This window comes from Microtus oregoni, unplaced genomic scaffold (assembly GCF_018167655.1).
Source record: "Microtus oregoni isolate MIOR12 unplaced genomic scaffold, Mior012 000008F_ref0000371, whole genome shotgun sequence".
In the NCBI taxonomy this organism is placed as follows: domain Eukaryota; kingdom Metazoa; phylum Chordata; class Mammalia; order Rodentia; family Cricetidae; genus Microtus; species Microtus oregoni.
Genome location: NW_024543067.1, coordinates 33262227 through 33278278, shown reverse-complemented (window position 1 = coordinate 33278278; position 16052 = coordinate 33262227). Strand labels below are relative to the sequence as shown.

Here is a 16052-nt window from a genome sequence, read left to right as displayed (position 1 = left end):
TCTATTTTAGACTGTTAGAATAACCTTGGACACAGTGACCCTATAAAGGAATCATCTTTCTTTAAAAACTGATGAACCTGAGACGTGAGAATGTCTGTTGACAGGTTCGCAGCTGCAGAACTCATAAATGGCTGAACCAAGATTCCTATCTGGCCGTCTTACTGGAAGCAGTTGTTGGCCACGGTACCTTGCTACCTCTGGGCTGTTATAAGATGAGCTTGGAAGCCATCCAACCCAACCACAAATATCCGGTCTGCTTCATCCCTGACGTGAAAATTCAGCTAAAGTCTAAGCACCAGCCCAGGGTCTCTCCAGATGATTGTATACCGCTTCACCAAAATCTGTCTTCTTGCCTCACACAGATTCAGCCTTGACAAACACACAGAACCTTGCCTGCTCGTCCCTGCTCTGCAACCTGCCTTGGATAGCTAACGGGAATGGTTATGAGTCCTCAGGTCCTCTTTTCTCAACCAAATACCAGTGTTCTTTTACTCCTTGATATAAACAATAGCATGCTACCAAGAGTAAGAAGGGGCAAAATCGGGTACAGAGGAGATAAAATGGAGGGAAGTGCCAGTTTTAATTGGAGGAGTCCGAGAAGGATATTAGAAGCAGGGATTTTTAATGATGGGATCTGGCCAATCAGGAATGCATGTGGAGCTAAGGAGGCAGTAAAGAAAATAGCCCAAGCTTTGGGCAGCGTGTGAAGATGCATAGTGAAATAGTCGGCCCAGTCCTTATCCCCATGAAGCCTAAAGCAGAATCATGATGTCAAGAAGGTAGCAGAGCTGGATGGGCTGGATAGGAAGGAGTAAGAACAGCCCTTGGAACAGATACCATGGGACAGGGAAGGGGAGCTTAGTTAAATCAAATGAGGGATTCTGAGGCAACATAACACTTGAAACTTGATTCTGAGCTTTTGCAAAGAAAAAACAAATTCTGAATTGGGTTCGTTCTCAGGCTAGAGTTTGTTGGTGCTAATTGTCTGAGGACTTTTCATCCATACAAGATGGCTCCAGAGAGGATGTCTTGAATAAAACCAAGCTTGGCCATTAGTGAAATAATAATAATAATAATAATAATAATAATAATAATAATAGATGGCTGAGCCAAGCAAACTGTATAACCTGGCCATGTCTCTGCTTCACGGAAAGTTACACAGACTGCTTCAAATCTGGATTCTCAGGAGAGTAGGTCCTATATCTTCTTGCAGGCCATGAATTAATAAGGCATCTCACTGACTTACACAGCATTTACCAAGACACAGCCTCTCAGCAAAGCATGTGGGTTTGGGGTCGGGATTTAGCATTAGTTATTGGATTCTTCAACTTAATGAAGCAATGCCATAAATCAAGACATGGACTCAGCTCCAAGTGGCAGCTTAATAGTTACAGCTAGAAGCTGATGGATTAGCCATTGGATCAGACATAATCCCAAGGGCTCTGGGAATACTGTGGCAATGAGGAGAATCGTAAATATGGAAGCAAAGCTTCCAAAAGTCTCCAGGGAACCATCCTTTGAACTGTGCAGATGCATGAAGCTCAGGTGGCTTTTCTGTTGTCAGTGTTGTAGAAAGAGACCAAAATTTCCACCTGAGAAGAACCTCAGGAAGTGGAAAAGTTTCAGAGAACAGACACATCCCACATGCATTCCCCTGGGGTTTGAAGAACAGCCACAGTTGAGGTAGGGAAGATAGCCACTAGAGCCAAAGGAGAAGGAGCAAGAGGAGGAAGGACACAGATGTGCCCGGGGTGGAAGAGGTTGAGGGACTGTGAATGACGAAGAGTTGGTAAGGCGTGCTTGAAGTGGACCTGGTGAGGGTAGTGTTTTGATGTAGGAGGGTCTTCTATCTATCTGTTGCTTTCATTGGTTAATTAATAAAGAAAACTGCTTGGCCTGATAGGTCAGAACAAAGGTAGGTGGAGTAAACAGAACTGAATGCTGGGAGGAAGAAGGCAGTGAAGCAGACGCTATAGCCCTCCTCTCTAAGATGGACACAGGTTAAGATCTTTCCCGGTAAGCTACCACCTCATGGTGCCACACAGATTGTTAGAAATGGGTTAATTAAGATGTGAGAATTAGCCAATAAGAGACTAGAGCTAATGGGCCAAGGCAGTGTTTAAAAGAATACAGTTTCCGTGTAATTATTTTGGGTAAAGCTAGCCAGGTGGCGGGACGCAGCCCACCACTCCATCTACAGTGTTTGATATGGAGACTGTGAGGAGCTGTATCTGAAGTGGACCTGGTGAGGATGGTGTTTGGTATGGAGACTGAGGATCTGTATCTGAAGTGGGCATGGTGAAGATGGCGTTTGGTGTGGAGAATGTGAGGATCTGTATCTGAAGTGGACATGGTGAGGGGTTGTACCTGAGGTGAAGAAGGTGAGAAGTCATGCCTGAGACCTAGAAAGAGAGGAATTGTGCCTGAGGTGGAGGTGAGGGGTTGTGCCTGAGATGGAGAAGGTCAGGAGGACTCTACCTAAAGTGGAAAACCAATTGCTTTGGAGCAGAGGTGGAGGTAAGGGACTGTACACAGGGTGAAGACAAGAGCTATGCCCATATTAAAGAAAGCAGGAGGCTTTACCTGGGATGGGGTTGGAAGCATAGACACATAGCTACACGGGCTTTGTGAGCACGAAGAATAAAGGGCTCCAGGCCTGATTTTATACCTCCAATACATGTGGTATTCCATATCATCGCTCACTTTACCAATCTTGACCCAAATCCAGCACCAGGTGAAAGGATCGGGTCTCTGCAATTTGTGTTAGCATCACTGGCTTTGCAGCCTCTTTCAAAGGTTTCAATGCAGCTATTTTCTCAGGCCCTGGCCCTTTCCACAGCACTATGAAAAATCTTTGTCCTGACTTTCTGAAAGGCAATCACAATCCAGGAAAGCCAAGCAACATGTTCAAGACCACAGAGTAAATAAATGAAATAACTAGCCTGGGCCTCCACTTGTCAATAAGATCAGGACCCTTTCCTCTCACACTTCACCCTTTCCCCGAGGGGAGCTCATTCTTCCTGCTTGGTGTTGTGATGGAGGCTCCCACCGCCCACCCTATAGTGGCCTAGGACAATAGAGTCATTTGACTTGATGGAGTGGGAGCCTTCTCCCTTCATGCTCACTCCACATTGATGGGTGCCTGGAGATGCAGAACGTGCAGATCTGTGGTCCCTGCTCCCTGAGCTGTCACAGACCATGGCACAAGTTCATTAAACCTGGATTATTTAATGATAGTTAATAAGATAAACTTCCTCCCAGAAGCCAACAGGAGTTGACACTGTCATCTCTTAACTGGTACTTGGGAGCTGATGAGCCACTTTCTGCCACCAGATAGAGGGTCTGTAAAGCTCTCAACAGTAATCGGTGTGCACAGTTGCCTGAAAAGGAATGACATAAACGTGGGACTCCTAAAATCAGGTCAACCCCTGCGGGCCCACACAGGCAGGCTGCATTCTATGTACCTAGAAAACTTTAGACCTCAACTGAAAAGAGCATGAATCCCTAGTGTTCCCAGAACCCAGCCTTAAGTCCATCAGAGGCCAGCAGACGATATATGCTTCAAAAAGGACCTGCTTCCTATGCCACTGGACAGAGAGCAGAGAATTGCTGTGTTTGATGTAGAGACTTCCCTGCTCAGAGGAAGCTTGTTTTCAATAGTTTTTTGCATTTATGTGGAATAAACTTGTTGACCTAACTGCATTTTCCCTGCAGACTCTTGTTTGATGTTAGAGTTCCTTAAGCCACCAGAGTGTGGGTCTGTGAACCGAGCTCTCTGAAAGGCAGCGGGGTTGACTGTTTATTTATGGCTAAGCAGATGCCAGGTTGGCATGAAGGCCAAGGGCCCCTGCAGGTACCTAAAGCTGCCAGAGTAACATTCCTTACCCCAAAAATGTCCCCTTCCCAATATAGAGCTTATTAAAAGCAAAAATAAGGAAGACATGATCTAAGTCACAATCAGATAGAATGAAAACACATGTACATAATTATATATGGAATATTGTTATTCACTTTATAATTCACTTGCTATATTTGTATCGCTATTTTTCATACAAACCCATGTTGCTTTCCCCTAGTGGGGATTGGATCTAAAACATTCATTAATTGGTGGCTGTGGTGTAATTATATGCATTTCTGTGTATTATGACACAAAGCCTTGAGACGAAAAAGAGCTGTGAGTTTGAAATCCAATTGCTGGTAAGTGAATTTGTGTTTTATTGCAAAGTCAGAGAATAGGCAGATCAAGTGAACAGTCCTGTGTTAACTATCACGATGAGAGCGATGGGGACAGGCCACAAGCGAATGAAATGTAGAAACACCTCAGTTCTGAATGTCCTCTGAAACCTGATCATTACCTTTCATTAGATACACTCACAAATGTTAGTTTAATTTTAAAAATATTATCGCAATGTCTACAGGAACAAATGTTATTGCTGTCACGTGTCTAAACTTACCTAACGATCTTTTCTTCTTTGAAATGGTGGCTTTTAAATCAGAGTTTTGAGAATGTAAGATTTCTTAGAAGTGTAGAGTCACATGAAACCATAACAGATAATGAATGCAATATTACAGTGATATGTCAAAAATATAGAGTTATCTGGAGATGACATCCCTCGGTGTCCTGAAACAGAAAGGTGTAGAAATGTAACAGATCGAGAGCAACAGATTTTTGTATATAAACTACTGCATGTGGGGTCTCTTGGAAGTTACTGCTAGGTGGAGGGTCTACCCAGATAACCCAGATAAACCTCCTCTTTCCAAAGAGGGCTGATGCTCTCCCAGGAGATATCATCCCTTTTCTGGGACATCCCTTGATCTCACACACCTGTCAAACAGTGATCTGATATGTAATGTATGTGTGCGTTTCATGTCTGTGGATATGGTTCCTGCCATCTTTGTAGGCCCTGGCTTCTTAGCTCATTGCTCTCACTTGCTTTATTGAATTAATATTTTTAGTTTTCTTATTGAATTAATTCAACAAGTTATTATTGATTGAACAAATATGTCTAAAGTTATTTTAAAACTGGTCATCAGAGTTCCTTGAAGTAGCTTATGAGATGGTCAAACACCAATTGATATCTCACCAATACTGATGAGTATACGGAATCATAAAGACTTAAGGTGAAATCAATCTCAAGATTGACTTTTATTCTAAATATTGAGTTTAAAATTCCTCCATCTTCTAAGACCGAGAGCTGCATCAATGCCAAGAGTGAGCTTTGCAACTGGGCTCCAGCTAGAGGCAGATGGGATTGGTGACTCCTGACTTTGCTAGTACTGGATGCTCCTCTTGAGGACTACAGTTCCAAAAATGTTTGTAGGCATTTAGCTCACATTCCTGCTTTCTCCTGGACAAAGAGATGCCTACCATTGGACAGCCTTAATGATCAGGGAAGGCGTCATGGAGAAGAGCGTGTTCAAGGACCAGCTGTACCAGTGAAGGCAGCACCTGAAGTCTGGTGTGTTCCTCCCTCAGTGGAAGGAGCACCCCAGCAAGAGCACTAAGCTACTGAGGATATTAACTGTCATTGCTTTTGAGGGCTAATTTCAGTTGATTCACTTTTTCAAAAGTCCTTTGACCCTTAAACTCTTTCAGGCTGAAAAAGTCCTAAATACATTTAAAATACCCTGGGGCCTGTGAAAAACCTGCTTCTTTCAATAGGCAGTGTTAGGAATATTCCTAACATGAGCTCTCTGCCGACGAAAAATCCCAATCAAGCCAAATCACAACAAGCTAAATTAAAGAACATTCAGGTTTAATGGGATTCCTGCGCTCTTGGGTGGCCCCGAGGGGAACCGGAAAGCTGCAAACATGACCACGGGGGTGGGGAGGACATAGAAGGGACTTTCCTGGGAGCAGTTTAAATAGACTGGGGTAATGGTCAAGGTTTTGGCGGGCACAGGGACGGGACCTCCGAAGATGGAGGCCAGAGACTGGGACTCACAGGCGGTACCTGCCTTCACCCTAGTTCTGACCTAATTCACCTGGGCCCTAGTTCATTTTAATCTTCTTCCAGGGATTTCCCTTCTAAGGGATTAAACTTTCATCTGACCAAGCATGAATGGAACAGTGGAGTGGAAGCCAAAGATAATTCTGCTTTTTATTTTTATAGCTGTCAGGGTCTCCTTATAGATAATCAATAAAATACCATGTGACAGAAAGGATTAGGAAATTAAATAAGGTGTGCTTTCACAATTTACAGTTAGACTTTTATTTAGGAATATGTACTCCCTAACCATCACACACACGCACACACACACACACACACACACACACACACACACACACACGCCTTCTCTCCCTGAAATCAACAGCTGACATCTCTTACAATCTGCCCTCAAGTCAGAGTGGGTTTGGGCTGCAGAAAAGAGATAAGCTCACAGTGCTTGCAAATGACGCTAGGATTTTGGAAACCTTTGGTACCTCCTGGCAGAGTCGATGTGGTGATCTTTCTTTAGCTGAAATTGGCTCAAATAAAACTTTGGCATGTTTTGTCCTAATAAGATGAGCTCTGGATTTTCCTTTGCCCTTATCCTGCTTCTGCCTGTCCCTAAAATCCTGACAGACACAGAGATCTGTGATGGACACCAATACCCCATGTTGACCATCTTAATGCATGTTTCTGGGTGGACCCTTTGTAGCTCACTTGAGATCACATGAAGTCCAGGTCTTGACAATTTCTTATGATCCATAAAGTTGGTGCTGAATCTTTTAGTGTCCTGATCATGCCTCTTCTGCCTTTGCCACAGGAGGAGTGTGTCCAGGGTCTAATGATCCTTGCGTGGAGAAGCCGTGTCCAGAGGACATGCAATGTGTGGGCTACGAGGCCAGCAGGAGACCATTCCTCTGCCAGTGTCCACCAGGGAAACTCGGAGAGTGCTCAGGTACGGAGTGCCACAGACAGCTCAGGATCGGAGCTCCACTCCGGAACCATTCTCTTTGTGTGAATGTCTCTGCCCAAATCCCTCCAAAAGACGCATGGATGTCCATCTGACACTTACCTTCAGAATGGAGCATGGCCTATGCTCACTCTCATGTTAAGCTGGAACATGTCTCAGCTGGTCTATGCTAACAAGAGGTAAAGCGGAGGTCCTTGTGTAAAGCCGAGGCCGTATCCTGGGTGCACTGTCATGTTTCATGGCTGATGAGATTGTGCAGCTATGAAAGACAGAGTCCTGCTACAAGGACAGAGGAGACAGAGCCTCTGGTATTCAGAAAACTGCACCAAGCTGTCGTTAAAAACCCCAGGCCAGCAGGAGGTAGATGTGAGCCAGGCTCATCAGCTTCCCATAGAATAAACCCAGCCCTGAACACCAAGTAAGACAGCTCTTCCCGGTGGAGCTCTAGCTGAGTCCATGTTGCAGGAAACTAAGATGTTTACCTTTGCATCTTAAAGAAGAAAATCAGTGTTTATATCATTTCATCCAAATAATTTCCTACTTTGGATCTTCATCGACTTTGATGTTTTTCTCCACTCATTTCACTTTGATTTCACTTCTTTTTTTCTCAAAGCATCTTCATTTGCTACACTGGTAGTGAGGTGTATTTAACACCCAGGCACACTGATGCCAATCTTGGAACCAAAGAGAGCTACTATCTCTTGTAATCCATGCCCAACAGCATGGCTGTGGGCAATACTGAGCAATGTAAGGGATGATAATCACACTGGTGATCCTGGAAATAGAAGCTACCATGCCAATGTATAAGGCACTTGGCTGAACGGGGCCTTTAGAAGCTCTCTGCAAAGAGAAGTCCTATTATAAAAATGAGAACCAAACTCCACCCTGGTTGGTGTTCTGTCTAGAGCTGCCCATGAAATGAAGGAAAAACCAGGAAGCTTGAGCAAGTCACGCTGGGGTCTCTACCCCAGCACACATCTCATGCACACAGCATCCCTTCCTGCCAACTTCTAAACGGAGACCTTTGGTTTGCTCATGACCATCATCCATTTGCTTTATTTCCATTCTCCCTGCTTTTCAGTCTACACGGCTATCTGTCTGTTTGCTGCAACATTGTCTTGGAGAAAGGTTTAAGGAATTAAAGAGAGGGTTAATTCAGAACAAGGTGAGTTCAGAATCGGGTGAGTTAAGTGGGCTTGGCTACGCAGGCTAGGAAGGTGTACTCTGGGGGTGGATTCTGCTCTGAGAAGCCCACAGTCGTGCTGGCCGCTCTGCCTGACTTTCCTCTGAAAACCTCTTTTCTAGTGACCCTCAATCTTAAGCCTATACTTTTCTAAGAGAGAAGAAGAGAGAGAGATGAGAGAGACAGAGAGAGACAGAGAAAGAGAGAAAGACAGAGAGAGAGAGGGAGAGGGGGAGAGAGAGAGAGAGAGAGAGAGAGAGAGAGAGAGAGAGAGAGAGACAGAAAGACTGAGAAGGGAAGCCTTGTAGTGAATGATTAGCAAACGGAACTGTGACTGCAGAGGGCTTCCTCTCTTCAACTCCTGGCACCAGTTGGCTGTTTGGCATTGAGATCCTGGAGAACATAAGTATTCCACAAGAGTAGAATCACTGCCTTGTCCTTGTTTCATAAAACTAAAAATTCTTTTTATTTCATTTTATTTTTCACTATGAGGGATTGAATTAGAACCGCATATATGCAAGGCAAGTTCTCTATCATCGAGCTACAGCTTTCGTTTGCTTTTTCATTTGAGAATAAGTCATTCAGGGTGACAATGAACTCACTCTATAATCTAGGCTTGAGAGCCTCCTGCAGCAAACTCTCCTACTGCTGGGATTTCTGGCATGCACTGCCTGACCCAGCCACACTCTTACGTGTCTAAGGGAAGGCAATGGTGGGGGAGGAAGCAAATGATATCTTTTAATAATGCAATGTTTGGAAAGAGGGAGTTAAGAATCTAATGATACTAAGAAAATCCACATTATGGAATTCACCAAGTTACTCTGAACATGAAATAAGTGGGATGAATTTTGTTAATAATTTAATGACGTAGAATTGTGTGAACCGGCTTTAGTTGATATCACTGGGTTCCATCCTTACCTTCTTGTGGTCTGTAATCAGCTTTTCTGCTGGGTGTGTAGGGAGGTCCTTGATCTCTGGATTTTAAATGAATACCTTTGCCATTGGAATGGTCTTTTCAGGGCACACTTCTCTCAGCTTTGCTGGAAACAGCTACATCAAGTACCGGCTTTCTGAAAATAGCAAAGAAGAGGACTTCAAGCTAGCCCTGCGCCTGAGAACCCTGCAAAGCAATGGGATTATAATGTACACCCGGGCCAACCCCTGCATGATTCTGAAGGTTTGTAAAACAGTTGCATGCTTCTACAGCTCTGTCTTGTAGTCATCTGCATTATTGTGAAGACAACTTCAAACTTAAAACATTCCTCCCGCCTCAACCTCTCCGTGCTGTGATTATGAGCGTGAACTGCCATGCCCCAACACAATGTTTCTTATATGGCTACAGTGACTATTAGATTGCGAGATATTGAAATTATTGTCTTGTGAGTTTGGAAGACCAGAACAGACTTCAGGACAAAAGAGAGTGAAACGGGATTGGAAAGTGTGCCAACATCCTTCTGCTTAAGTGTATCTTAAAGCTGGCTGGAGGAGAATAGGCATCTCCCTATAGGAAGGGCTTGAAAATGTATTTATATTTTAGTAACTCTACAGCTCATTAGGACAGACCTCTCTATGAATCCCACGACAAGGCCAGTTCTTTAACAGGTTGAGTATCTATGTCCACCACATGTCTCTCCATATTCTGGCCACACTGTTGCTGGGGAAAAAGTAGATCTTGGGCACAGATATTCTATATATTTTCTCATGACCCATGTCATCCAATTTTTTAATTAATTTTTTTAAAAACAATCTTTTTTCATTTTACATACCAATACCAGTTCCTACTCCCACCCCTCCTCTCTCCTCCTCCACCTTCCCTCCCACTTTACCCCCATCCACTCCTCAGAGAGGGTAAGGCTTCCCATAGGGAGTCAACAAAGTCTAACACATCATTTTGAGACAGGACCAAGGTGCACCCCACTATATCTAGGCTGAGCAAGGAATCCCTCCAAAGAGAATGGGCTCCAAAAAGTCAGTACAAGCAGTAGGGATAAATCCTGGTCTCACTGCCGGTGGCCCCACAGTCTGCCCCAGTCATACAACTGTCACCCACATTTAGAGGGCCTAGTTTGGTCCTACGCTGGTTCCCTCGCTGTCATTCCCCAGTCAGTGAGTTCCCCTTAACTCAGGCGAACTGTTTCTGTGGGTATCCCCATCACGGTCTTGACCGCTTTGCTCATATTCTCACTCCTCCCTCTCTTCGACTGGGAAGTTATCCAGTTATTAAGTTCTTTTCTGACCTCAGAAGTTCGCCTAAAGTAGCCATATTTCCTTTAAAATAAACCTGGCATTTGTATATAATAATCCAGAGCCTTCACGATTATACCAAGAATACTAACAGATGTATCTGCATCTTTCTAACTTAAAATTTAATATTAATATTCTATGGACATATGATAATTCACTTACCTGATCAAGAAGAACAACCCAGAGAGTTTTGCATATTCATCTGAGGCTGCTCAGTTACTGAGAGCCGAGGCCTGAGCCCACAGGGCAGCATATCCCACCCCGTGCTCTTCACCTCCAAGCTCCCCTCCACTCACCATTCTGACGTTCTAATTCAGCTGACCACAGATCACATCCTGCGCATCTCCAGAGCAGATCTAGCTTTGGGGTCTAGGGGATAGAGAAGACCGGATCCAGGGTCTGGGCGTGGGAGTATGGGAGAAATAGCCTTCCCTGATCTGTCCTGTTCTGTATCTCGGTTTTTAATTTTAGCCTCTTATTCACTGTGCTATTGCTCGGGCTCTTTAGGAGTCTGCAGTGCTTGCCCAGTGAAAACTGAGCATCCAACAGGAGCAGCTAGAAATGTAACGGGAGGGAGCCTCACCAGAGCCACCAGGGCCTGGTACCTCTGGCCCTCCCTCTCCTCTTTCAAGCTCTAACCGGTTACAGTGATGTCAATATTTGCTGTTAGATAATCCCTGCGTAGCACTAAGCTTGAGAGGGAGCAGAATATCCAATAAGAATGAGTCGATCCTGCATTGAATCTTGTCCAGGCAAGTGTGTTACCAGTGTACCTCTCGGGGAGAGAAAAGAAGAAGCCCCTGAAGGAGCACTCGCCACACAGGTGTGTGATACTGCATGAAACAAATGTGTTTCTGAAAGTGGATGATTGAATTCCTAAATATGAATTCCAATAATCTAAGGCTCGTTGCTATTTGAAGAGACCCTCTGTGAAGGCCTTGGGTTGTGGGCCATCACTGCCCTCTCTCTGTTCTTCTGCATATGTTGGGTTTGCCAAGAGCAGGAGGCAGCTGTACTGAACTGAGGCAGATCTTCACCCATGTTGCCGGTAGTATCTTCACAGGGGGCTTGCTGACACTGAGCCTCATGGAAGATTTGATCTCATTGGCTTTAGGTACAGTGTGCACCTTGTGCTTTGCTTGGGCCACTAATACAAAATCCTGGCCTAAACTACACCTCTTCGTTGCCTGCATTTTCTCAAGCAGAGTGTGTTCTGTAAAAATGTATTTAAGACAATCAGGGGGCAGAGGGCATCCCCTGACAACTAGTAAAGAGTTGCATGGTGATCAGGACAAAGACCTTCATGGACAGAAGTATTTTCGTATCCTAGCTGCAATAAAAAACACTTGTCATTCCATCTCCCATTACAACCCTGGCTTCTAAAAGAGATTTGAGACTTACCATAAACACAAAAATGCAATAAAAATCTAAGCACCATTGACATGAAAATAAAAGGTTACAATGAAATCAATAAGTTAAAAAAAAAGAAAAGAAAAATATCATGATTGAAGAAACAGCATAGAAAATACATTAGTCGAGCACAAACCCACTTCTGAGCTTCCTGGCAACCAAGGCAATGGAGTATGAAAGGGCTCAGTCCCCTTCATGCCTGTTAAGAGCAAAGTGTCAGATTTCCAGAGCTGACATGAGGACAAGTCAAAGCTCAGAGCGTTGGCGTCAGACCTCTTGGCAACAAGTGAAGAGCAGACAGAAACCTCGGTTGCTAATGTAGAAATGTTCTTAAATATAAAAACATATTTAGGAATGTGATATGTCAATAAGTCGTTTAACCAGATTATTCTCCGATTTGGCTTCATACCCCAGAACCGAAAGAAAGACAGGGTACATTTGTAGGTGGTGTGGGCGGGTCTTTCCATCACGGACCACAGAGGCTGCAGAATACTTTCTCATGTATCTCTCCCTGATTCTCACCCCCTCCCCAAAGGCAGTGCCCGTGTCTGCCTATGAGAAGACTGGGGAATTCACAGGAATTCACAGACGTTTTTGACGAGCAATAACTACTCATGAGCACGTCAGAGGCACTCCAGGAGTCAAGAAGAGGCACAGCTGCCCATTTATTTATTTCCTATTTCCTCATCCAGTTATAATTTTTCTTAAGGTACCCCACATGTCCAGTACCCACTAAGTGGCCTTGAAAAGACAGGACGGAAGGTATCCTTTCCAGAGACTACTTAATGACCCTTGTGATGATTGGTCTTAATTGAGAGCTTGATTAGACTTAGATGTACTTAGGGGATGCATGAGGCACACATCTAGCTATGGCTGGGAGAGGCTTTCAGAGATAATTAACAAAGAAAAAAGACCCACCTGCTGATGAGGGAGGGGGACTTGGTTGGGGGAGGGGGAGAGAAATGGGAGGCAGTGGCGGCGAAGAGACAGAAATCTGTAATAAATAAATAAACGGAATATATATATGACCCACCTTAAATGTGGGAGATTCCTTTCCAAGTCTAGTTTTCTTTTGCTTCCCGACCACCAAGAGCTGTCCTGCTCCCCATCACACCCTCCTGGGTGGGATGCACCAGGTCCCCTGAGAGTGCTAGCTGAAGAGAAATCCTCCTCTTTGCTGGTTCTGTCACAGAAACGGTAAAGCTAGCTAACACAGCCCTCTAGCAAGACAATGCTACACTGAACCTACAGAGATATACTAAGGCTCCAAAGTGATGAGATCCATTATTTAATAATTTCTACTCAAAGTCCTTTCCTTTGAAAATGACTTCCGCACGCCTTCAATCCCAGCACTTGGGAGGCAGAGGCAGTCGGACCTCTGTGAGTTCGAGACCAGCCTGGTCTACAGAGCTAGTTCCAGGACAGGCTCCAAAGCCACAGAGAAACCCTGTCTCGAAAAATCAAAAAAAAAAAAAAAAAGAAAATGACTTTTATGGGTCTGATTTCTCGTCTTTTAATTCCCTAGCCATTACAAATTGGTCAAAGCACACCACTGACTTCACATGACTCTAAAGGTGTAGGTGTTTTATAACATAAGGGCATCTATCTTTCTCTGAATTTTGCATATCGTTGAAAACAATCGCCCACCTGCCCAACCGATAAGCCATCTCAATAGCATGACTCCAGGCCTTTCGCAGATCAGAAACACTCCAGTATCCACTGCCCTGTCTCACTGGTGCTCTGATTTGAGGAAGTTCATCTTTTGCAAAGAAAAATGCTTTAAAACTTGACAGAGAAAAATTAACTAATATTAGAGTACGGCTTTCCCATATGAAGGGGACTCAGATAATTCAAAGAGAAGGAAGTGTTCTTTATCTCCGGCATAGCATACCTCCTGTTATTAACTTCTCACAGGGTAACTTTGGGCACCAATATTCTAGAGTGTCATGGCAACAAGCCTGATGATTGAAAACACCCAGAACCATAAAGATGCAGGTGATGTTTTTTGGGGGGGAAAAAAATAAAAACTGTGGGCACCTGGCTTCTTTCACTTAGCGATCCTGCTGCTGTTATGTTATAGAAGGGGGAGGGGAGACTTAACTGTGCTCAGTATTCACGAGCGATAAGTTTAGTTCCTTAGCTGCAGAATTTTAATGTGTGTGCATGTATCAGACACATGTCAATTCTTTCTGGTTATTACCCACAGGCAATGAGTAGTGATGGGGGAAGGGAATGAACCAAGTAATATGTTAATTGGTGAACTGCACCTTCACTGCCAGACTTCCTCTGACAGACTGAGGATAGTGTTTTGTAGCCACAGGGCTACACAGCAGATGGGCTGCTGCGGAGAAAGGTGTCTCCAAAGCTGTATTCTATCAGTTTATTGTTCACACGCAAATACAGATGTGGGTATTAGCTGTGCATTGTCCCTGTGCAAGTTTGCTGCAATTTACAATAGCCATTCAGTCTAGTTTGCTAAACAACAACAAAAGCCAACAATTGCATGTGATTATAGGTGAAAGCTCTTTGGAAATGAATGTATGTGTTTAGCCCTTTTCACAACCAAATAGGTGTATTACAGAGCAGTGTGTGTGTGTGTGTGTGTGTGTGTGTGTGTATGTGTGTGTGTCATGTGTGTGTGTATGTGTGTGTCATGTGCGTGTGTGTATGTGTGTGTATGTGTGTGTATGTGTGTATGTGTGTGTATGTGTGTATGTGTGTATGTGTGTGTATGTGTGTGTGTATGTGTGTATGTGTGTATGTGTGTGTATGTGTGTGTATGTGTGTGTATGTGTGTATGTGTGTATGTGTGTGTATGTGTGTATGTGTGTATGTGTGTGTATGTGTGTGTGTATGTGTGTGTGTATGTGTGTATGTGTGTGTGTATGTGTGTATGTGTGTGTATGTGTGTATGTGTGTGTGTGTATATGTGTGTGTGTGTGTGTGTGTCATGTGTCATGTGTGATGCCAGTCGTTCTGCAGCAGGTTCCATGGCACATTTTTCCATTCTCCAAACCCAAGCCCACCAAGGTAGAGCCATGCTGCCCAGAGATCAAATTGGTGCAGGCAGACCTGGAGTTAAGCTTTGCATTCTCTGAGTCCCTGGCTCTGCCCTGCTCTCCAGGCTCCCAGTGTCAATGGGGCACAAATCTGTGACCTTGACTTGCAGGTGAGACAATTGATGGAGTCCCAAAGCAGAGGTGAGAGTCACTGGATGGTCTGACTCTGGATCTTCCGGAGACAGAATGCTCGTGAGGATGAGCGTGCTGTGGAAGCTACTGGTGCTTCCTCAAGGAAAGCACGCCGTGCAAAGATCAGCTCTGCTCATTTCTAAAAATCCATTTAACATTTCATTTCACTAGCTGCTGGTGACACGGAAGGAGTGTCCTTGCTGGTCTGTCACTTCCATCTTTCCTTTCTAATTTTCTTCTCTTGGCGAAAGTCCGTGCTATGCTCAGCAATGCAGGTGTCAGTGTCTGTCAGGACAGACAGACCACCCCTACCCCATTCACAACTGGGCACTGGAGTCCACAGAACCATGTCTCGCGGTGCCCAGCTTTAAATCCCTTAGATTACAAATTTAAGCTTGGCTACGAAGGGACCTGGCTCCCAATCCCTCCATCCTGATGCCATATAGCATTCCTAAGAAATACAGTCCAGAGTGGAGAAGCAAGGGTCAAAGGCCATCTCCTCAACAGCAGGGGAGCCTGGGTCTACATGGACAGCTAAGATCCTTCTGTGGTATATCTTTCTCACATATGGGCAATGCTCCCTGGTGTTAGCCTCCAGGAGATGAGGATGACACCCTGAGGTCTCCCCTGCAGCATCCTGACGAGGGACTGGAACACCCCCAGAGTGCAAACAGCTGACCAGAAGGTTCTGTTATTACACACGCATGAGTGCCAAGCCAGGGTGCCTAACTCCTAACCAACACACTCTACTATAGTTATGAATGCAGCCCAACACAAAACTATAAACTCACTTCAACGTTATTAGATTTTCCATGATTTCCATTTTATAACTCAATTGTGAAGTTCTGGAATATGAATTTCATACTTTTATAGATGACAAAAAAAGGAATATAAACATTTAGTTTTCTCACGGTGTAGTCCAGGGATGACAGAAGATTGGCCACCCCTGCTGTATGCAGGAGCCAAGCCTGGACACTCTGGGAGTGCCTCTTGTCTATACCATGAACTATGCAGGAAAAACGGGCTTAAGAATGACATCAGTGATTAACACAGAGAGTTTAAAATCCACAGTACCCACAAAGCGGGGCACCAGGAAGCCTTGCTGCTATCTGGCTCTCTTCTCT

The 16052-nt window shown here is 44.4% G+C and overlaps 1 protein-coding gene across 1 annotated transcript in view; it reads left to right on the top strand.

The window, feature by feature from the left end:
- Fat3 (FAT atypical cadherin 3) overlaps positions 1 to 16052 on the top strand; it is a 587501-nt gene that overhangs the window by 545785 nt on the left and 25664 nt on the right. Inside the window, exons 21-22 of the mRNA XM_041656771.1 lie at positions 6751 to 6885; positions 9103 to 9260. Of these exons, the coding sequence (XP_041512705.1) occupies positions 6751 to 6885; positions 9103 to 9260 (293 nt within the window). The remainder of the gene's footprint in view (positions 1 to 6750; positions 6886 to 9102; positions 9261 to 16052) is intronic.